The 23,790-nt window shown below is 37.4% G+C and overlaps 1 protein-coding gene across 1 annotated transcript in view; it reads left to right on the top strand.

The window, feature by feature from the left end:
• Positions 1-416: 416 nt before the first annotated feature.
• Positions 417-23,790, top strand: part of LRPPRC (leucine rich pentatricopeptide repeat containing) — an 87,822-nt gene continuing 64,448 nt past the window's right edge. Inside the window, exons 1-12 of the mRNA XM_066546501.1 lie at positions 417-607; positions 10,433-10,635; positions 12,840-12,962; positions 13,611-13,732; positions 13,817-13,875; positions 14,442-14,528; positions 15,015-15,141; positions 16,157-16,301; positions 17,142-17,284; positions 17,570-17,675; positions 17,756-17,863; positions 23,629-23,747. Coding sequence (XP_066402598.1) covers positions 417-607; positions 10,433-10,635; positions 12,840-12,962; positions 13,611-13,732; positions 13,817-13,875; positions 14,442-14,528; positions 15,015-15,141; positions 16,157-16,301; positions 17,142-17,284; positions 17,570-17,675; positions 17,756-17,863; positions 23,629-23,747 — 1,533 coding nt within the window. The remainder of the gene's footprint in view (positions 608-10,432; positions 10,636-12,839; positions 12,963-13,610; positions 13,733-13,816; positions 13,876-14,441; positions 14,529-15,014; positions 15,142-16,156; positions 16,302-17,141; positions 17,285-17,569; positions 17,676-17,755; positions 17,864-23,628; positions 23,748-23,790) is intronic.

Here is a 23,790-nt window from a genome sequence, read left to right as displayed (position 1 = left end):
GCCGGGCTGCAGGGAAGCAGTACTTGGGTGGGCAGGCGGGAGAGCCGGGCGGGCAGGGCCAGCAGGCCAGGGAGGAGACCGGCACGGAAGAGATCCCGGGACTGCCCACCGAGAGAGCCGGGCGGGCAGGGCCAGTAGGCCAGGGAAGAGCTCCCGGGAATGCCCGGCAGGGCCAGCACGCCCCGCGGACCGGCATAGAAGAGCTCGCAGGAGCGCCCGCCGGGAAACTCGGCGCTTCCCGCCGCTTCCTCCCGCGCGCCCGCCTTCCGCCGGGGTCGCTCCCGGTTGGCTGCCGGGCGGCCCAACCCGGGCCTGCGTGGAACGGCCCATCGGCGGCACGGGGTGGAAATTAGCAGCGCCGGGGCCCCTGAGCGGGCCTTTTCTAAGGCCGCGCTCAGCGCCTCCCCTCTGAGCGGATGGTTCGCCCCCGTCACGTGGGGCTGACGGCGGCGCAGCGCCGGCGCGTGGCTCACGTGCTGCGGGCGGTCATGGCCGCGCTGCTGAGCTCCGCCGGGCGCCTCCGGGCGCTGCGCCCTCGCCTCCCGCCGCTGCTCCCACCGCTCCTCCGCTCGCCCGCCGTCCCCGCCCCACCGCCCGGCCCCGCTAGGTGAGTCCCCGCGCTGCCGCGCCGCCTGGTAGGGTTGGCGGGGCCGGCTGAGGCTGCTCTCCGCACGCCCAAGGGCACTGCCGGCCATGCTGCCGGGCCCTGCGGCGCCGCCCGCCGTGGCTGCCCCGGGGGCTCTGAGGCAGCGCTCGGCCCAGGCCGGCCCGGCGGCCTCACCGCGTGTGCGCGGCCACCCGGTGAGCGCAGGGTAAAGGCCGCGCGGGAGCCCCGCTGCCCTCAGGCTGAGCGGCCTGGGCTGGCCGCGCTTCCCGCCGCGCTGCGCTCCCAGCAAAGCCCTGACCGCCGAGGGACATGGCCGTGGGGGGGACACGCCGAGGGGAGGGGGCTTCGAGGAAGAGGGGAAGACTAGAGGAGATAAGTAGTGGTGGAGCGGAGTTACTGTCCCTTGAGGCGTTCAAGATACGACTAGACGTGGCACTTGGTGTTCTGGTTATAGCTGACAAGGTGGCGATCGGTCACAGGTCAGACTTGATGATCTTGGAGGTCTTTTGCAACCTAAGTGAGCCAGTGATTCTGTGACTGACTGGGTACCTGCACAGTTGGAATCTGGGCCTCTTGTTCGTGCCCTCAGACTCTGCTGTGTCTCCTGTGAGGAGGCATGGCGAAATTTCTTTGCCATGGTGTTCTCTCCCTTCTGTCACGCAGGTAGGGTGGAAAACAGCCTGTCCTACCTGTGTGCATCCCTGCTGCACGTTTGACAACACTTACACGTGGTTGGTGCCCTGCAGGAAGCGTGGTTGGTGCCCTTCAGGAAGCTTAGAGACACAAACCTTCATTAACACAACTTCAGACACCTACAGATTTATGAGCTGATATAAGGACTTACTGCTACCCTAGTTGTTCTGTCTCTTGTGTCATGTTATATTTCTCTCTAAGTAAATATAGCTTAATTCCTGGTAGAAAACTATAACAGTGTTCTATTGTTATCTGTTCTAAGTAGATAAACATGTTCAGCAAAGGACTTGGTGAGTTCCAGAGCCTCTTCAGAAGAAGGGATGGGAAAAGACAAGAATCAGAAATGGAGAACTCCTAGAGGGAAGTCTCACTGTCAAAATAAGGACATCGTTGCTCATTTCCCTACTTTTAGTGCTTATTAGTCTTACTTTGGGGCTCTTTTATTAGTAGCCTGGCCAAAATCTTACTTAAAAAAAAGATGATTTTCTGTGGTCTTTAATCACTGATGTGTATCAGGTGCCAACAAATGCTAAAGTTGGTGTGAAAGATGGAGTAGACCAGTTCAGGAAGGACCAGGAATATCTGATTTATGGTTGGCAACAGAACTGCACATTTAATTATCTGCAAATTATCAATAAACCTTTCTTCTTCCTAGTAACTAATTTTTGTTTTACTGAACTGGAAGCTTAATTCCCTAAATTTGTTGCAAGAAATAATATTCACTGAAATTCATGTGTGACTTGGTGAAGGACTAACTTTTTATTACTAACTTTTTTTAGGACTAACTTTTTCTATTTCTAGAAAGAACTTTAGAAGTGCTTTATGTGATGATATTTTGGTTCTTACAGCTGAGGTTTGGTTTATTGGTTGTTTTCCTCCTAACACGTTTTTCTTACACCAAATTATACTTAATTTCAGATATCAATTTGGTCATATGTGGGATAGTTCAGTGATCATGCTGAAAACTCTTTTGAAACTTTTTGTACATTACTCTTGTCCAGTAATTTCATTCCTAAGATAAGTTTTCACTTAAAATCTCCCTGTCACAGTACTGTGTGTTGAGGCATCCTAGTGCACAAGTGATGATCTAGAGTCAAAGTGTAAAGTAAAGGTAATTTTTTTTTTTAACTTAAGCCTTAATTTCTGGAACTGGACCTCCTTTGAAGAACTAGACTGGCATATGGAAACATTTGTTCTTACTGTACTTGCTGTTCAGGTCTCAAGATTATTTTGAGAATGAAATGCAGTCTATTTGGAATGGTAGAGAAAGACACACTCAGTTTTAAGATTAAATAAATAAACAGGAATAATCTAGCATTTTGCAAGAATTGTGTAAATAACTGTTTTTCATGTGCTTGGTATAGTCACTTTAGCATTGAAGATAATAAAGTCAGTTCAGAGGCAAGTCTGTGACTACCATTACAATAAAGGTTACAGAAAAGTTGCAAATCTGTGAACTTCTTTAGAAGTTGTGAAAGAGCGAGCATCACATTCAAGCTGAGGTTTTATCAAAGCATCATGATTGCTTTGATTTTTAATCTAAGATTCTTTGAAAAATGAGTTAGGATAGCAGATGCATGTTCTAATGGTTGAGAAGCATTTCATAGCAAGTCAGATTTAAGACAAATTTACTCTTTCACTTGACCACTTCTGCTATGAAATGTCAAATAACTTGAGCTACATCATGACTCTCCTGCCATGCAATTTCATTGCAGATAAACTTCAGCAGACCAATACAAGAAACTTCAGGTCTGCAGGAGCAGAGTTCAGCAGTGTGCTGATGTATGTGGTACAAATGGCTTACTGGAACTTAAAAAAGCTTCCCTAGGGTCAAAAATGCCCACATTTACTGTTAGTATCTGAATGTCAAGAATGGTGTAACAAACTTCTCCACTGACAAGTGTTTAGAGTAGATTTTTGAGTTAGTATCAGGATATTTTGGGGGGACTCTGTTCTGCATACTGTAGGTGATGTTATGGTTTGATGTTGCAGCTTTCTGCTGTGGGAAAGTTAGTGCTCAGAAATAGGGTCTTGGCTCCATTCTTCTGACACCCTCCTGTTGCTGGCCACCTTGGCTGGCTCTAAATCAGGCAAGGAGAAGAGTTAGGCTCCTAAAGCTTAGAGATCATGGAAGTGTAGCTGGAGAGGAAAATCAAGGAGAATCAATATAATAACAAAATGAAATCAAGCTAGCAAACCTGCTCCAGTGTGGGCTTTTCTCTCTACAGGCCCAAAGGTCCTGCCAGGACTCTGCTCACGAGCTTGTCTCTGTTTTCAAAACTGAATTCAGCATAAATCCAAAAGACAGCCCCATACTTGCTACTTTGAAGAAAATTACCCCGGGCAAAACCAGCACAGAAGGTGCTTGTAAGAACTTTTGCCATTTGATTCATTGTGCTGTGTTTCAATCCTGTTGGTAAGATGGGAGAGTGAATATCTTTCTAAAAAAGGTTTCAGACTGGGGAGATGGATTCGATTAAGTCATAAATTAAAGACCCAAATGATTCATGGCTTAGTGAATAGTGCATTTTCATTTTTTAATTTGTTTTAGATTAGCTGCAAACAAGTTCTTTTTGGCTATTCCCTATCATATTCAGCAACCCATTACCCAATGGACAGAAACGTAGAACTGAATGCTTAATTACATTAGCAAAATGATAGAAGGAAGGGTCTTCAAATGCAGAGGAGGCATAGGGTAGACTTGCTTTTCATAGTACTTTGTTGTAATAAAGTTGCACAGGCTGTGCTGTTGCAGTTAAGTGTTTTAGTGATGGATATAAAATGCCTAGATACTTCCCAAGAAATCACAGAATCTTAGAGGTGTTAAGGTTGGGAAAGATCTGTAAGATTATCGAGTCCAACAGTTGGCTGACACTGGCAACTTCACCACTAAGCCATATCCCCAAGTACCTCACCTACCTGTCTTTTGAACACTCCAGGGAAGGTGACTGACAGTTCCCTGGGCACCCTGTTCCAGTGCTTGACACCTTTTCAGTGATGAGCTTTTTCCTAAGATCCTAAGTGCAGTACAAAGCAAAGGTTTTCTCTTTTACTTTTTATGAATCACTTTGGGAATTTTTTAGATATTCTCCAAGAAACACAAAGTTTGTCAATCTACATGGAAAGACATTAATTTTTCTCTCTGGTAAGATCCTGCTATATCTCATTGAAAGAACTATATGGTGGCCTGAACATTGTGGCCTTTTTGTGTAGCTGATCATGGCTAACAGCACAAATACTGCTTTAACAGTCACGTGAATCATGCTGGGATCTCAGGTGGTAAATTTAGTGTTATGTTTACTGAATTTAGTCTTAGATCTCGAGTGCTGTTATGTACACTAATGAATTCTAACTGATTAAAGTTTGCCATTATTCTGCTTCAGTGATGACTTTATTTTGAGAACTATTTCATGCTGGTTTTGCCTATTTAGTTTAGAAGGAACAAAATATTCAATACTTTCCATAGAAAAAGCACAGCATCTATTTGGCTATATCACAGCCACCTTATTGTGGTTCTGATAAAGGGAGGCAAATATCTAATATTTATAATTAAACATATAGTTATCTTCATATATTTATACAAATATATAAATAATGTATGAATAAATATATAGCTAAATATATAAATATAATTTTTTAAAAATGTTTGGAATTGGTCAACGGACTGCAACCCTTCTGCTGCTGCAAGGGGAAACACGAACATCACTGACTTTTTGGGTTTTGGGAAAGATGGGACTTTTTTTACTCAGACTGGTGTGTAAGATATGTTCCTATAGGAAATTAAAGGCACTGCCTTAAGTCTGCTCTGGCAGTGTGGAAGACATAAGTATGTGGGTACAGCACTGGGATTCCTACTTAAACCCTTGTAAATAGAAGAATTTTACTGGTTGACTTGATAAAAAATTCTCCATGCACTCTTCATCTCTGCATCAGTTTTTGTGAGTTGATCTTCAGCTGCTTTGCCAGTGTTGTAAGCTAAACTGGAGGTGGAGTTTCCACTTGTTTTGGGATCACAATTGCACAGGTAACCTTTCCTGTGTAGGTGAGGGCTGCAGTTGTAGAGACAAAGCTGAAAATGACGTAAAGGCTCCAAAATCTGAAGGCTACTTCTAATCCTGTGGTTGTGGGAGTTGGAGAGAGATTGCTTCATAGGGCTCAATATATCCTTTCGAGCTTCTCCCAGTTCTGAAGTGGAGAGAAATTACATGTTTTGGGGAAGAACCACATTGCTCATTCAAACAGATCTGAAATTTACTGTGCAGCTTTATGTGCTTGTAAATAAAGTGTTTCACATAGAGGAAGTCTTAAAATGCCATTTGAAGGTAACAGATGAAAGTAAATACTTAGTGCTCATTGCAGCTCGTAGGGAAGTATATGTTTTGTTGTGTAGAATAGCATTTAAGTCTGAAAAAAGTCTGAATTAAAATAATAAAATATAATTACATCATAAAACTCTGTAATCAAACATCTAGTACTGAGACAGGATCAGAAATATCAAGGTCATGGATGATAGATTTTTTTCCCCACTCCTAATCTTGCTTTAGAAGCTTCCAAATGAGAAAGCTTGACTGAAGTATCCTATTCAAGTATTTCGCTCTGATTAATATTACAACCATTGGTATTGGTTGTGTGATTCCTGATGGATTAGGTTCAGTTGCTTATGTGTTTGGAGAGTGAGATGGGATAGACAAGTCCTTTAGGTCTTTTATGCTTGGGTTTTTTTCCTGAATAAACAAACCATGATGAAGAGATCATCTGTATTTTAGCTATGTTCCTGTGTTTAGGAGCTGAGAATTTGAAGTCTTTTTGTGATGTGATGTTTCATGCTTAGCAAAGCCTCATTTTCAGTACCCTCTGGGCTGCCATGCTTAGCAAGTTGTACCCCATGTTGAATTTTGTGTTTTGTCCAAAACATACAACTTCTTGTGTTCTGTATTGAAGCCATTATTGCACATGGATTGTGCCAGTCCTTTCCTAGTTGGGCCAGGAGATAGCTTCAGTTTGACTCCCCCACAATATTCCCAGTTCTGCAGGGAACCACGTTTTAATTTTGTGTATGGATTTAAAATTTTCTTTGCACAACTACTGCACCCATACTAGAAGTACATTGTATCTCCTTGCTTTGCTTATGAGCAGGTTATCAGGTAAAGCGGTGCCAAAAGCCTGTGCATCAATTCATTTTTTTTTTTGGTTAGGCTTCTGTTTTTCCCACAACTTCCATGGATTTTTCAGAGTAAATTCAAAGGACCGGAGTTTGAGTAAGATCCAGTAATTTTCCTTCAATATATCTTAATGTTTTCAGGAATTATTTGAGTCATTCTTCCATATTCTCACCTACGCCCCCATCTCCTTGTTAAAATTAGTAGTGATAGTTAAAATTTACAGATGGTTGCAATTAACATTTCTTGAAAGCCAAACAGTGCATGAGCTGTCATTTTTTTCCCTGTGAAGAGGTAATTTCTAAAATCATCTTTATTAAATTTAGCAACCTTTCTTGCTGCCTTTTTAGGTCACTTCCTGAGAAAAATAGTTAACATGGACTTCTTGATTTTTATCCTTGCTTTTTTTCTATTTGTCTTAATTGGGTGTTGTTTTTCAACTTCTGAAAATTAAAGATTCCTGATGTATGGATAACTGCATTGTTTTGTTAGTTTCTTTTTGTGTTTCATAGGGAGGTTGCCTACTGTGTTCTCCTGCCATTTGCCTGAAATCAAACCTAATGTTGTGTCCCTTAATTTGTTATGTTTGTATCTTTTTTTGAAAGCTGACTTTCTGGTCTGCTCAATCTTTCATCTTATAAAATAGTGAACTCTTTTTTGGTGTTTTGGGGGGTTTTTTGTTTGTTTGTTTGGTTTTTGTTTTCTTGTTGTTGTAGTTTTAAATTTTGAGTTCTTAGTAGATTTGTAGTGCTTCATACCAGATTCAAAACAGTAGATGCTGCAGCATCATTCAGCTTTTGAAGCCATAGTTATTTTTAACAAATTCTTAGTATGGGATTGGCTTAACATTACACAGCACCTTAGTGCTAAAGGTGTAATTCATTCAAATGCTGAAGGCCTGCTGAAGAAATACTCAATTCTGCTCACCTTTCAGAAGGTGAAGTTACTGTATAAAAATAACACTTTCATATAAGTGTGTAGTGTTTTACAGTGGGCAACTGTAGCAATTGATACTGATGTTATAAATAGCATGGTGCTAAATGCTAAGCAGGAGAGTTTACTAGCAAATGAAACTTTAGAGTCTTGTGCTGTTAACCAGCTTATGTTGAGCATGCACATACTGTTTTTATCTTTACACTTCATCTGATGGTGCAAGTGTTTAAATATTTGTGACTTCTGACAAGAAACTCTTACAAAGATAGCTTTCTTAAAACAGTGCAGGACTTAAGAACTTAGATACCTATTTGTTTATGGTTAGAAGTATGCTGTATGTCATAAGATACTGTTCAATAATTTGAAAAGTACTATAAAACATTAGCAGGTTTTTACGGGAAAAGCATTTAAATTCTAATCTGAAGCGCAAGAGTTGTGTCCACTTGTGCTTTGATTGTTAATGGAAGTTAAAGTATAAATTTCTGTGTTCCAAATACAGCCCTGTGTTGCTATAGCTTCCAGAGCATTTTTCTCACCTTTCTGGAAGTATTCTGGAAAGCTCTCAAGTAGCTCTTTTAATGGGTATATAAGAGTGAATGATACAATTTTCTTTTTTAATTTATATCTTTAAGAAATTGATAAAGAACTTGCATTCATTACGATTTCATTCTTCTAGCTATCCACTGGCTAGCTCAAAGTTGAGTATTGCTATTCATGTGTTATAAGGAGTTATTTAAGTTCTAGGCATCTCACTTGCTTGTTAAATCCTGGAGGAGTTAAAATTTAGTATCTTACTGTTATTCTTGCCTTGTGCTACTGGATTTTATACTAATTAGTCTGATGACTTCTGTTTTCCAAAAGTACCCTGTGTCAGGTTATAGGAGGTAATAGAAGGAGAAGAGGAAAAAGAGGGAAGGAACTGGGGAAAATGACACCCTTGGGAATACTTTTAGTGAGACATGACATTACTAGTAGCAACAAAAAAGTTTGTTGTTAATCTGACACGGTGCTTACCATGAAAAGTAGTGTTTCAGAGCTTTTTTCCTTTTTTGATTGTTTTTATTTCTCGGTTCTCTGATTTTAGGTACTTTTTCTTTCTCAGTTTCTTTTTATTCCTTGTTAATTCTGGTGGGTTGTGGACATCATGAGCTGTTTCCTCTCTAAGCTGACACAACAGTAATTCTACTTTTTTTAGAAGTCGATAAATTGATATTGTGCTTGGTTAGTGAGTGAAATAAGCTCACAGAGGGATCTAAACAAAATGAGAGCTAGCCCAAAGGGATTGATGGGAACTTGCATCTGTCAGGAAATGGAACAGAGACTGGAGGAGGGAATCTGTCCTTTCTCGTCAGTCTTTCTTCCCTTCTTCAATTCTTTCTTCCTTATCCTTTCCCTAGTGAAATACCACGTAGATAGTTAGCTGGGCTCTGGAATATTTTCAGGAGGAAACTTTAGAATATAGGGGAATGTAAAAATCATGTCCTTGAAAAAGATAATGCCAAAGAATAGTGATGTTCTTCATTATTGAAGGATTTTTTAAAAATCAAATATCATCTATTAAACTGTTGTCATGGCTCCATTAGGAAAGAGATTCTGCTTCAGGCTATTTCTAGAATTTATGGCCTGCTGAGTTAACAAATCAAGATTTCAAAGAGCAAGGAAAAAGTTGGTCTTTTGGGCTACTTTCTGCTCCCAAGAGGCAACCAGATGTAAACCACCAGTCTGTATTTTGTACCCCAGTGATGATTTCTGTGCCATTTAGCAGCTTGCTGCCAGTGCTTCTGAAACATGCAATTGCTACCAGCAAGCTTTCAAGCTTTTCTCCTCCACTGGACCTGTCTCCTTGGGCCTTAAACGATGACTGTTGGGTGAGAAAGCAGCCAGCAGATAGACCTGGGAAAAAGCTGCAGGGGCAGGAAATGGTTTTGTAGAGAATGTCAGCACTCCTGGCTTTTAGGCTGCCATTTCACAAAATGTGGAGCCATTACTCTGTAGTGTAGACTCCTGGAGCACCTGTAACAGCAGGGAGTACAAACTTTGGGGGTTTGGGGTTCTTTTAAACTAGTCTAGAAAGCTTACAAAAATTTAGCTGAAGAGTTATCTGAAGAGCCAGAGATGAGGGAGAGCAATTTCAGAACTTGCTGAATCTTGTTTTTGCCACCCTTTTTTTTGTATAGGATTCTGGAGGAGAATAATCTGTTTTATTTTATGCAGTTGCAAGCCCAGTTGAGAACAGACTTCCTGAAATGCTTGTGTGTAATGATAATTTCACCTGCACAGGCTGTTCATAACCTTGATGTGGCACATATTCAATTTTTTTATTATGTATATTAGTTTGTTCTTTTAAAAAAATAAAAGGCAAGCTTTTAAAAATTGCTTTGCTGGAAATAAGATCGCTTTCTTGTTACGTGTCTTTTTGTCATATTTTATTTTGAGAAAATAAATGTTTAAACAAATCTGCTGTTGATGTCTCGTTTACATGGCAGAATGGGTGGATGCTTCATGCTGGTTATTGTCAATTCTGTAAAATGTGTAATGACCCTGTTGGTGTCCACGCCATTGTTGTCTAACACACCGGCCTCTGCATTAGTTCTTGTGCACTTTAATTGACAAGGAAGGTATGATTTGCTACCTTGATTTACTGTGTTCTGGAAGATCTGTCTGTGACTGTTCTTGAGATTTTTCAAAACCTTGTGAGAGCTTTAGTGAGTAGCTGTAATGGGACAATAGACTTTTATAGTACTTGGATGACTTAAGTTTTATTTTTGTGGGAATATTATTTGAACCATTTAATTCATGAGGTGAAACTAACTGAAAATTTCAGAGAAACATGTCACTGTGAGAAAATGTATGATTGACTTTTAAAGTAGAAAGAGACTGAAACGAATCACTTATATTTGTTTATTTTAAAATGGAATGTTTTTGAGACTGTTCATCAGCAAGCAGTGCATTATCTTTTTGACATTATGTGACTAGTTTAGATCCAAAATGACTCACAGAATTGTAATCTTTATTTTTTTGTTTGTTTCTGTTCAAGCAGAAATGCTATGAGCCAAATCAGGTTCCTTACACTTGCACCTCAAGAGGATGGAAGTGTTAAAGAAGAAGCAGTCTCAGAAGTTCGAACCAGACGGACCTGGCAGTTTGACTGGGCGTTAAATAAAGTGGATAACTCTGTCAGAAAAACTGGCCGCATCCCTAAAACTCTTCTACTAAAAATCTTCCAGGAAATAAGCAATGCAGGTAAGTTGCATCCAATTAAAACAAAATTAAGCTGAATTTCAGGCTGCTGTCTAACCAAGGAAATGAACTGAGTGTTCTGATCTGTATTTTGTCTTTGAGTGTTGTTTGATCTGCTGTATATGTTGATGGACAGCCCTTAACTGCTTTGGAGATATTATTTTGCTTTGAATGCTCATGTTAGCTTATTCAAGTTTGGGTTTTTTTGTGTCTTTAAGAATTTACAAGTCTTATAAAGGTGTGCTTTTAAGGTATGTTATATGGCCTTGCTTATTGTCAACTTTTAATCTGGTAATGCACTTTGCTCATATAACTGTGTTTTGCTATCTGAGCAGGGATCATACGTGTCTCCTTTGCAGTGTGTATTTTTAAAGTGTTTGTAATGAACCATGCTGCCCTTAAGATGTTATTTGTCTTAAATGGAATTACAACAGGGAAATGTGGAGGTGATCCACAAGTTTCCATGTTCCCAGGTAGCTCTGTTCATGACAAGAAAGCTTTGGTTTTTTTCAATAAAAGAAAACCAAATAGCTGAGGCATTGTCCATTCTGATAGATTCAGTACCTCTTTGGCTAAAATATGCAGACTACATTAGTATTTTGCAGACCAGCTGCCACAATTGCTGAGGTTTGGTACCAGATAGGATGAGTCAGTGGAGGTATTTAAAGAATATACATGCTAAGTACTACTGCCAATATTCATCAATGGCAGCATGTATTGTTTTGTTAAAGTTTTAAACTTTGCTGTGTGTTACTCTATACTGTAATGCCTTGTCTAGCTGGCATTGTGCTTTTAAAAGTTTTCCATTTTACTGTTTAAAGGCTGAACCTTCAAGTCATGCTCTTTCTGTTGAATGTAGTTTTTTCTTTTTTGCTTGGGATGTCATTTCTGGTTCTGACTGCTTTGTTGTTTTTTCCATGTAAACCTCTAATTTGGGAACGTGAGTTGGGGAAAATTTTGTGTCTCTAAACCTCTCTGCAAGTAGTTCTTCATGAACCTTGACTAGTTCCACAGTTTCTAAGTCATACTAACAAAAAAAAAAATCTTAATCTCTTACAGGGTATTCCTTTGGCTTTGGAATTGTATTTAAAAATAAAAGCATAGAACCTCACAAATGATTTAGCTAAGGTGCTATTAAAATAAATGGCAAATGTTGCCATATGAAAAATTTAGTCCTTGTTTATTAATTAATAATGAAACTAGTTTAGCAAAAGTATGCAAAGTTAGTGTTGATTTCTGCCTGCTTGTATTATTTTTCCATTTCTAATTACAACACAAAAAAATACGTGAGAAAGATGTTCACAGTAGGTCTCATTGTGCATCTCTCCATGCTCACGCTGCCAAAAGTTTTTGATTTTCTTTTCCCTTTCGAGGTACTATGAAACTGAAGATGTGTTGGGATTTTCATTGCATGAAGTAATTATGTGCAGGGATTTAAAAGCTGGTCAGTTATGAATTGGTGATCATACTTGACAGCATGTTGCTTTTAAAGAAACTCTCATTTTTACTTTAAATTGCTGGGTTTGTATCTAAAGGTGGGATAGAGAAAATAATCAGCTGATTGGGTCATCTGTGATAGATTCTGCAGTTCTGCCTTTGCCTCAGGAATAGTAGTGAAGTACAAGAAAGATGAGTTTATAGTTAACTTTTTTGACATTCTGTGACTCGTACAGAAGTCAGAGAAGGCAGATAATCTTACCGTTCACTATTCTCTAGGTGTAAATTTTCTCATTTGTTATGTATTAAGCCTAGGCAGAACTGGAAATGGAAGTTTATGTGTAGAAGTGTCTCTGACTACCAGTTGTGGAATTGTATGGAATTGGTATGAAGCATTTTGATGTTTTAGAAATTTATGAGAGTCATGTCCCTGTTACAATGAAATTATCTCAGGAACCTGAGCTGGGAAGTTGAAAGTATTAGATAATCTAAGTTTAGGAGTTTTGCATTATCTTCTGACAATTTCTGCTCAGCTAAGCTCATTACTGTACTAAATGGCATGTTTTGTCCTGAATCTTTTTAGGGTAGTGCACAGTAGTGCTGTTGTTTAATCATTTCGGTATCCTGTTCATTTAAAATCTTCAGTCTTGGAGAGAATTCTGTTTTATAGGAAATGCTTAAATATTTCAGTAGATCAGTCTCAAATCTTATTTCTGATATTGAATGCATAATTATTTATTAATTAATTTGTGGTTTTGTTCCATTTGCAGGGTGTCCAGGGAGTAACCACATCTTGCTTTTGTTACAAAGTTGTGGTGCTGTCTTACCAGAGGTATTGTCATCTGAAAGAACAGAACTGGCCCATATGATATGGGACAAGATGAAAGAACTTGGTATGTTGTCTGTTAGTCCTTCTTGCAAGAACAGCTCTGTGCTTTAGTTGCTCTCTTTGTAATGAGACACAATTTATTTTAATGGTATTTAAATGTTAGGTTATAACAGGTTGTACTTACTACCGAATGAACAGTGGATTTTATTATTCAGGTGAGAGACCTGTTTCTAATTCTGGGGGTTATAGTGACATCTAGGGGTGTTAATCTAAAATTCTGAAATCTAAAGATTTTTTTAAAGATGCTTAAATTGGACTTCTGCTTGATTTTTATTATTGAGTTTACTTTCTGTTAGATGCTACCTATATATTTGATAGGCTAAGTATTCCTAGTGCTACCAGCAATTTTATCAGATATTTTTATTGTGAGTGAGTCATTTATGTATAGATAATGCATAGGTAAATGCTTTTTTGATAGTAACATTGTCAAATCTGTAAAATAAATACAGCTGTTACTGTGCTCGCTATGTTTTAGCCTTTTATAAACACCAGAGCTGTTAAATAAATGTCTGATGCTTCAAAGGTGAATAAAATGACTGTCTCCTAAGTTCATACAGAATAAAATTGACATGAAATTAATTACCTGAGAAAGCTATGAAACTGTGTTGAATTTAGAGAATCTACATTGACTGTGGTTGAAATATTTCCTTAGGTGCTGTGTATGATACGAGTCATTACAATGCTTTGCTTAAAGTGTATCTTCAGAATGAGCACAAGTTTTCTCCGACAGAATTCTTGGCCAGGATGGAGGAAGCTAATGTGCAGCCCAATCGAGTAGGTGCCCTTTTAAAGATCTTCATTCTTAATAGCAGGCTCCATTTATTGAATGGAAATAATTCCCCATTTTGTTTTCTATAGGTTACATACCAAAGGTTGATTGCTGCTTATTGCAATGAGGGTGACATTGAAGGAGCAAGGTATTCTTTTGCATTTATGTTTAAAGGGATTTCCACAAAATCTGTTTCTCATATTCCCTACCACTGATGTTAAAACCGATTTCTGTGTAATTCATAGAAATTGAGCAAAGCAAAGAAGGGTTTTATATATTTGAACCAAGCGATGAAGAGCAATTTCCTGGAGACTGCCAAAACCTACACAAACGAAATAAAAATAAGTGATAGACCAGTGTGTTCAAATCAAGTGTATTCACATTGCTCAGAAAATAGCTTGTTTTTGTCATTTCTAGAGCCATCATGCAAAAGTGTGAGGTTATGAAGGCTTACTGCCTTTCTAAGAAAATGGCTACTGGAAAAGTCATTAAAGAATAAAGTGGGCTAAGGAGCAAATAGTAATAATTCTGGTTGTTGTTGTTCTTACACAGGGCTTGCCAGATATCTCTTAACAATTTTAGCAAGGTTAAGCTGTAACAGTGTGATTGAGGGGCATGAGAAATAAGTAAAAGGAAGATAAAAATAAAAAGAACCCAGCCCCACCTTAGTGTCTGCATGTTCCAAAGTGGCAAATACTTTTTTTTTTTTTTCAGTAAGATTCTTGGATTTATGAAGAGCAAAGATCTCCCCATCACTGAGGCAGTATTCAGTAGTCTTTTGAAAGGACATGCAAGATCGGGGTAATGTTTAATACATTTTATTCCTTTTGTTTACTGTTAGCTTTACTAAAATATAAAGTGTTACTGTACAGAAAAAATTACATGCTGCAGAATAGTGTGGTGGTTTTGAATAATAACGTGTAGAAGACTGTCTCTATATTTATGAAGCAAAAAAGCTATTTAACAAAGGAAGTAGATTTTTTCTTGTGTCTGAAAATCTTGTATTTCAAGATAAATTACTGTCCTTTTGTAGTGTTTGAGAAGAAATTTGCTGCACTTAGTTCTGAACTTTATCATCTATTAAAGTTGAAAGAGTATTTTAAGTAATACAATTATTAAAAAGATTTGCACTTTCACCTTTCAGGATTTGCTTAGTTAAAATAAGTTTCTCTAAGCTTGTTGCAGTCTTTGCTTCCAATTCTAATTAATTTAGTGAGGAAATGTACAAGTCGCAATAAACATCATTATGATTAAATCTACTGAGGGTCTTGCTTTGAATTCTTTCAGAGATATGAAAAGTGCAGAAAACATCCTTTCAGTGATGAGGATGGCTGGTGTTGAACCAGGTCCAGACACCTATTTATCACTGCTGAATGTGTATGCTGAAAAGGGTGATGCTGATAGCATCAAAAAGGTATTGCCAATTTGAATTTAAATACAACTTGTTTGATCTTTTGTTCAATATAACTTTGGAATGCTTTCTGTCCCGGGTGGAGAAATAAGAAAAACATTTATAATTGGTTTCTTCCTACTTGGAAGTAATTATCAAAATATTTTTATTGCAATTAAATAGCTGATTTAACTGAAAGCAATGTCACAGTTTCTGAAAAATATTTGTCTTTTGATAGTGGCATTTCACTCTGGGAAGACAGATTTGTCAGTGAGCAATTTAATAATTTAGGGTTTTTTTTAAAGACAGTGCATGTGGGATATCTGTGTATTTATTTATGAAAACAAAAAGTAAAACCTTGCTTATTCTGTTCCCATTGAGCCATTCCTTGGCCATTGAAATCACAGGATCTTTCCAGTGAAAATGAATTCTTTTTTTGAGAATTCATACAAACAGCTTAGGTATTTGTAAGGTGAGGCTTTCTTACAGCCCTTTGTGTAGCTGATTTTTTTCAAGTATTCTCTCACTTTTTTTAAAATCAAAGAAATATTCATGAAGAAATGAGAAAAGATCAAACCAGTTTTCTTAAGTTGTTTCAGGAGTTTAATCAGATGTAGAGGACCAAATCAAGGAAGAAGATATTGGAAACAATTTTCTTATACTCATCAACTAATATTCTTCCAAACAGTGACAAAATGTTGGATTAGTCCTTCTTCCCTTTACAAAGTAATTTCTCTTGAAAGTCATCTCACAATGAGAATACCTCTACTGTTTTCATATATTATTAGATATTAGAAAGAAACTATATGCTGTATCCCTTTTAGGTGTACCTTTTTCTTTTCACAGTCTAAAGGTATTTGAGTCTCTCTTAATGCTTCTTGCATATTTTTTTTCTCTACCATGTTCCATTATCTAAATCTGTGGATTTTAAAAAAGAAAAAAATCCAGGTTTTTATGCTTGTTTTGTTTTGATTTAAAAAGTATTCTGTTTTGAGTCACTTTGGGGTTGATTCAAGTTAAATTTATTTTGGTTTTACAGACTCTAGAGCAGGTTGAGAAGACTGAAGGGTACCTTATGGACAGGATGTTGATGCAGGTGATTTTTAGCCTTGCCAAGGCTGGATATCCACAGCATATCGAAGATATTAAAGGACGTATAAGATTTGAAAGGGAATTAATTCCAGGTATGTTCTTGGTTCCCACAGCAGAGTGGAGAGAGAACACTTTTTTCTTTTTTTTGCTTATTTTTTGTTTTGGTTTGGTTTTTGTTTGTTTGTTTATGTTGTTGCTGGTTTTTTCCTTCTTTTTCCAAAAATACATAATTTTGTAGTTTTCTCTTGAGGGAATACTTGAGGGAAAGGAATATTTTTGCCATTAATAATGGCAAAATAATAATAATCCACAATCCAGTTTGTGGATTAATTTGTGTGCTTTTGTGGTTTAGATTGTATTTCATAAAATCTAAATATGAAACAGCTTTAATAATTTGCAAAATTAATCTATCATTTAAAAAAAATTTCTAAGATGAATTAAGCTTTTATAAGAAGGCAGCAAGTGTGGAGTGCTTTAAGATTCCTGTTGTGAGAGCTCTTCAAGACTGCCATAAAAAAAGGGATAGTAAATACTGAATACAGTTTTTTATTACCTACCTTTAAAGTTGCTTATGGATCGCAGTATGTTTAATCTGATTGATAACTAATAATACTTGATGCCTTTTTTTTTTTTTACATGTCTAGGAATTAGTTTCTTTTTTCCTTATCCTTCTGTCATGCTGCAGGGGTGATACTTCTGTAATTTTTGGCCTAGTCTTCTTATGAGAAAAGTGAATTTCATTGATAAATATGAATAATTCTGGAAAGGGTAGTCTCAGATTTGGATTGTGAATCTTATTTAAAAGTATGTTAATGGTACTTGTAAAACATTTACTTTTCTAGCTTTCGCTGATTTTAGTAGCTTAAGGTGAAAAAGTTTTGTGCACTTTATTAATGTATTAATATTGTTGTTCTCTGTTTTTCATTTGCCAGATGTAATGAACCTGTGTTTGACTCTGATCACTCATGGCTTTGAAGATATCAGCTTCAGCATCTTAAAGTCTTTAAGTCATTTATCACGTGAAGATATGGACCAAGGTAGCTTCTTCTTGCAACATTGTGTAAATAGAAATCTGGTAAGCAGAATAGTAATACTTTTTTTCTTAATCTAATAATAATAGTATATTTATTTAGTTTAATGCAGCTGTGAAGATTGCAAATGGTGAGTTGTTGCACAGTTCTTCAAGAGCAAAACAAGCATTTTATTATTTTGTATCAACTTGTATAGTAAATTGAAATTCACAAAGGAATCCTGTTTTGCTTATGTAATATCCATTTTCTAAACATTAGAAGAATCTGACATTCTTAGCAGTTTGAGAAATTGATAAGTACCTTAAATTAATTTTTGAAATTGTTTGCAGCCTGTGAACAAGCTGAAGCAGTTCTGTAAGGAGTTAAAAGAAGCAAAGATGCACTCGGCGCCATTACCATTTATCTTGCGTTGCGCTTTGGAGGCCAACAGATCAGGTACTCTGCTTTTTAATTATTTCACCTGTGCTCATTTAGAGTACCTGATCACTGTTTAATTATTTGATTAATGTTTTCAGCCTTGGCCATTGATGTGATGAAGATGATGAAGGAGGAAGGCTTGCCACTCAGACCTCACTATTGCTGGCCACTGCTAGTTGCATACCAGAAAGAGAATAATCTTCAAGGTGAGTTGTCTGAAAAATGCTCCTGTGGCATTATTGCATATCTAGTGCACAAATACTACTGCTGTGAGATTCATCAGAAATGTAACAAAGCCCTTGCTGTATGTCCTCATTTCAAACAATTTTTCCTTCAGAAAGACTTTTTTAAAACCTCCTTTCTTGCTTGATTGTGATACAGTTCTACAAATTTCAAGTCACACTTGACATAGAAAGATGTGAGAGAGTGTTTAGTTATCTTTTTAACTCTTCACATTCTTTGTGCATTCCAGCATACTCTATGTTGCTCATTACTATTTACAGTTTACTCTTGAAGAAACTGCAATCCAAGTGAAGAATTTAAAAGTAAGGTTATGTTATTATAGCTCTCTTGGACTGCAAACCCAGTCCTTTATTCAAGCCAGCTTCTTACTATTTGCCAGATGAACCAAACGTAAGTTTTGTTAGAATCATAAAAACTGCAGGAGAAGTTACATTGCTGAATGTGTGAGCCTGACCTGACAGCATACTGATTGAAGTACAAAAATGCTCAATCTTCAGGATTCTTAAGTAGGTTGAAGCATTTAGCATACTTTCCCCTGTTACACATGGGGATGTCTACAGGATATGAATAAGAATTGAAAAAATATTAAATTTTATGGTACAGTATCTAATTCTTTGGTTTGCGTTATTGGTAATTCAGAAAGAATGGTATTGTAAAAAGATGCTTTTAACAGAAGTACTTTCCCCTTGGGGAAACAAAAAACTGTCTTTTTCATCTTATCTCACAGTATAATGTGCTTTAGAATGAGATGCAGAGTTGTTAGTGTGACACTGGGTGACAAACAAAATGCACAAACAAAAAAAAAGTGCTTTTAGCAGACTCTTCCATATCGCAATTTTATCTTAAATATACAGTCACATTCCAGTTTGGAAGAAATGCTGAAACAAGTATTCCCTAATTGTTTCTGGCTATAAAAATGTCTCAAGTCTTTTTCAAAAAGCCTTTGTGAAAACAATATTCAGTTTTTATTAACTCCTTAGGCTCTGTTCCTGCTAGACTACTGCCCAGGTTTATCTTCTCCCAGGTTTTCGAATCCTTGAAAGGTCTATGATATTTTAAAAGTCTGGCAATGTTGTTTTAGTTGGGTCCTTTGTGACTTACTTGAAACACAGTGTTGCCAAAAATAAGTAAATGGAAATAAATCAGTACCATACTTCCCTGTGTGGATGCTGCCTGCTGAAGAAAGCTGCTTTCTTTTACTCCATGAAAAATTTCACCTCACTGACACAATTCTGAGAGATGTTGGAAGTATTTTTAGATTTAGACTTGGCTCCCAAAATTAAAGCAATATTTGAGCATCAAGAGAAACTTAGGTTTTCATACTTCTTTTGGTCTTTGTCAAGATCAGAGGTTGCCTTAATTTGGACTCCCTGCTGTAGAAATAACTGTGCTTTGGCAACTGTAGTTGCTGCTGGAGGTCATGTAAGCAATTTGAGAAGAGAACTGATGAAGGTTCCCTCAATTCCAGCATTTTTAGCCATTTTCTGTAGAGCCTTTGTTTTTCTGGCTGCAGTGGCATTGCATACATGTACTTCTGTATGGCTGTAAGATAATGCTGTGAATTTGCAAACTCAGTTTTGTAGCCTGGTACTCACTATCCAAGTTGATATTGTCAAGTGGAAGCACAGTACATGCCTACACAAGTCAGTGATTTTTCAATTCTTTAAATATATTAGGTTAGAAGATCCCTGCTCAGTTGCTTCTGTAGTGAAGAACCAGTGTAACTGTTCTTCATGAATAGTGAAACAAGTTGTCTTCTTCCCTTATGTAAGCTTACTTTTATTTTTTTCTGAGTTAATAATAAAAAAAAAGAATAAATAAGTTCCACTATCTAAAAATACAACCACTACACTTGAAGAAAGGTAAATAGGGGGAAAAAACCTCATCCACCTTGGAATTGTTTCACAGAAATAATAGAGCAAACAGTCATTGCTGCAGTGAGAGTCTAAGGTTGACAGCAGGTAGTAAATTAATGGAATGGTGCTTTCTAGGAGTCAAAACCAATATGAACAGGAGTATAGACACAGTATCACATCTCATACCAAAAATAAGGTAATTAATTTCTCAACAAAGTAGTAATGCCCAGCCTAGTGTGTGTAGTTTTGTGTCTTGCTCTAGGCAAGGCTGGTAATGGAAGAGAACTTGGAGGAAAAACTATTAAAAATATGATAGGATGTAGACTGGACTAAGTAATTGAAATAAACGGAATAAAAGCAACAAGTTATCTAGAACTTCAGTGTACAAACATCTGGATCAGTACATATAGTGTGACCCAATCAATTAAATAACAAATAGCAGTGTTTAATTACATGTTTCTCTAATGTTTATTACAGCAAAATCTGACACTGGATAACAATGAAAATTCTGTAATTTCTGTATTATGGAATTGTGTTTGAAAGAAAAGTAGCAGTGAAGTGGTGGCTAGGAGCTATGAAACTAAATAAGGCCATTTTTAAATACACCTTAACCACTCTGAAATAGCTAGCAGTTCTTTTCAGTCATTTTACACAGGCAAATAGTTTCAGGTGGGGCATTGCCTTTATGTGCATCTGTTACATGAGTTGAGAAATACTTATTTCCTTAGTATTAGGCTTTTAGGAATGAAAAGTGCTTGCCCAGTTGAAAAGATCAATATGCAGTGGATCTGAAACTGTTACTGGCACTGAGAGTCATTTTGTATCAGATTATGCACTAAAATCTGGAGGGCCTAGTGTAAGTAAGCAGAAATGTTCAATTTAGGCATATTCCTGAATATTTTATAGCTTCCCCTTGCTGTTGAATGATCATGCTATTTTTAAAAACTCTTCTTACAAGTGTGTATTTTGCTTTTGGGTTCTACTGTTGTTGAACTATTATATAAACTATTGTTACATACAAAAACCCATGGTTAGTGAATTGCAATTCAGTTTTTACTTTGGAAAATAAAGAGTCTGGGTCCAGAAGGGAATAAGGGTGGTGATTTCACAAAGTTACTGCTTGAAATCCTGTTTTATAGACAGACTCTTCTGGCAAAGAACGTTCTGAGTGGATCTGAAACTACCTGCACAGCAAAAATACATTAAATGCTATACTTTCCTGAATGTTACCTTCCTTTTTGACCTGAGGTTTTGGTTTTTTGTTTCCTTAGAAAACTGCTTAAAGCCAAATTTATTTTCCCTTGCTCACGTAGAGCCATACATAGCCGCCTGAGAAATTCCTTCTGTTCTCATGGAACTGCTTTAGGGAGTAGACATGACTTAACTGTGAGAACTTTAGGAGATGAATGGTAGACTGAAATGCAAGCCTCACTTTGCAGTCTTTGAGAAGCTGTTCTTCCACATAAGTATTATGAGCACCGCATATTAGTCTGTTATATTTGTTCTTCAATACACTGATTTGGGTTTGGAATCTGTTCATTGCGGTGCTTGAGTGCTGTTTCCAGTATTGACAAAAAGGAATTGTTTGACTTCATTTTGTTTTCTATTTCTGCCTTCTTTCTACTCAATTATTTGATTTTGTATACTCAGCTCCTGTGTACTTACATATGTCAGCCTAAAACCTCAAAAAGCCTGTTCTCGATCAAGCAGGGAGATGACCAAAAGACTTTACTGGGGGTTTTAGTCATGCCCAGTCTTCTGGATCAGTGGTCTCCCGAGTGGGGTGTGCAAGGCAATCCTTTGGGTTGTGAGTGGACTGTTAGCAAATAAATATTGTATCATTTTATGATTTTTGGCTCTCTATTTTCATGTATGTTTGATAATGCCCACAATACATGTGAACATATTCTCTACATGTGAATAATTTCTAAATCAATATACATGTATATTTGGGGGGGTGTTCTCAAAAAAGTTTGTGAGACCAGTGTTCTGCATGAAAGGCACTTTTGTGCCTTTCATTTTTAGTCTGTTTTTTTTTGGGTTGGGAGGGAGAGAAGAAGTCAGCGTGCTTTCCAATATGAGCAGCAGAGAGTTTATAAAAGTCCATGTACATCATGCTCAAGTCTTTTTAACTGAAATGGAAATGTTTGATTGCTTAGTATTGTGGAAGATGTTTATTTGACTATAAAGTAGTGCTGCTTTTGGTGAGGTAGAAAATGTATGCAAAACTGTAGAACTCTGTGTTGGTTTCATTAATCTTCTGTCCTCCCAAAAATTGTACATCAGCCACCTTAAAAAAAATGCTGCTGCACATATTTTCATTTAAAGTTTGTGATTACTTTGGCTGTGCAATTACTTTGGTGCAGTATGGTTGTGGTATCTGCATCTTGCTGTTGTGCTGGTGTTCTGTTTCTCACACCTGCCTTTTGCTGCTCAGGAAATGTGCCCTAGTCTGTCTGCTAGGGAGTGGGGATGCTTAACAAGCCTGTTTTCTGCACTCTTCTGCATACAAGTTGGAGCTCAAGCCTCTTGAGTGCACCACACCTTATTCACTGTGGGATCTAGTTCTTGGTCTTCAAGCTACTTTTTAGTGTTACAGCTATTTTTGAAAAGGTTTCAGCATGAGAGGACTTAATGCATTTTCTGCATGTTGAAAACATGAAATAGAAACTAGCTGTCAAAATTTGAAAGGTATGAAGAAAGACTTAGTGTAATTAATTCTTTATTCATATTTTTGCAGATTCTGGTCCAAAATCAGAGTTTTGTTTAAGGCAAACTCGAACAGATGATGCGACTTTAATCTAGTGTGACTTGCCTGCATGTATTTTCAAGTGCTCAAAGGGAATTCACATTTGATTATTTGCACCATAGTGCACTGCATAAAATATTCATGGAAGTGTCACTTTTCCATAGGTGGCACTCCAGGGCAAAGACAGGGACTTTGGACATTTTTAAAGTAATAAGTATGAAATGCAAGTTGAAAAAAACATATGCTGTTTGGTACTGGTGTCCTGCAGCAACTGACAAATCCTTTTTAGACCAGCAAAAAATTATTGTACCTGTATTGGTTTTGACAGGAGTTCAGAATTTGGTAGCTAAGGTTACTGTAAGAAGTTTCTGCAAATCAGAAGAGTGTAAGCAATTAAAAAGAATGACATATACTCTACACTCTACTTGCTGGACTATTAATATTGGTGGCTGGTGAATTCAAATGTGACTCTATAGAAGTGATACACAGTGTAGTTGTGTGACATGATGTGAACCCTGTAAAAGTTACAAATGTAGCTTCACTGGGCTTCGGAGACTCCTTTTTCTGACTTTCCAGTTTGAAGCTGATGTGGTGTTGTAATCAACCAGTTTGATTACAAGCATGTTACTACTTTTAAACAAGTCCAGAGAAAACTCCTGAATACTAACACTAATCAGAGTTGGATACTGGAAACAAAACTAAGAATGTATGATGTGTTGAAGAATGCGTTTATATCTTGAGTTTATGTACTTTATATCAAATTTCAGATTTGTTTTTTATGCACAATAATATGGACATTTTGATACATAGCTCTATAAGAGGTTGTGCAAACATGAGTAACTCATATTTGATGTGTTAGAAAATAACTTTGTATAATAACAATTTCCAAACTGAACTTTCATGGTTTTTATAGTACGGCACAGAATACGAAGTTTTGTGAATCTATTTTAAGTTTCACAGTTAAGAATTCTATTAACACCTAAAATAGAAATGCAGGATTTTTCATGGCAATTTCAGGGAGGGAAGTTGAGCCTTTTTTTGTAAAGCAACATTTATTTTTACATGTTGATTCTCAAGTTTTCATTTTTCTGAATGCTTAGCCTTATTAATTTTGCCTTGATAGGTATCTTTGAGGTCCTCAAAGTGATGCACAAATTGGGAGTGGACCTTGATGCAGAAACCTATACAGACTATGTTTTTAAAAACTTTGCTGATACTGAAACTGCCCATGCCCAGCTGAAGGTGAGTTTACGTGTAAAATTTGTAAAAATGGCTGTTACATGGC

Source organism: Molothrus aeneus, chromosome 3, assembly GCF_037042795.1.
Source record: "Molothrus aeneus isolate 106 chromosome 3, BPBGC_Maene_1.0, whole genome shotgun sequence".
Lineage (NCBI taxonomy): Eukaryota > Metazoa > Chordata > Aves > Passeriformes > Icteridae > Molothrus > Molothrus aeneus.
Note: the sequence above shows the minus strand (reverse complement) of the source record. Positions and strands in the feature narration are given on the sequence as shown.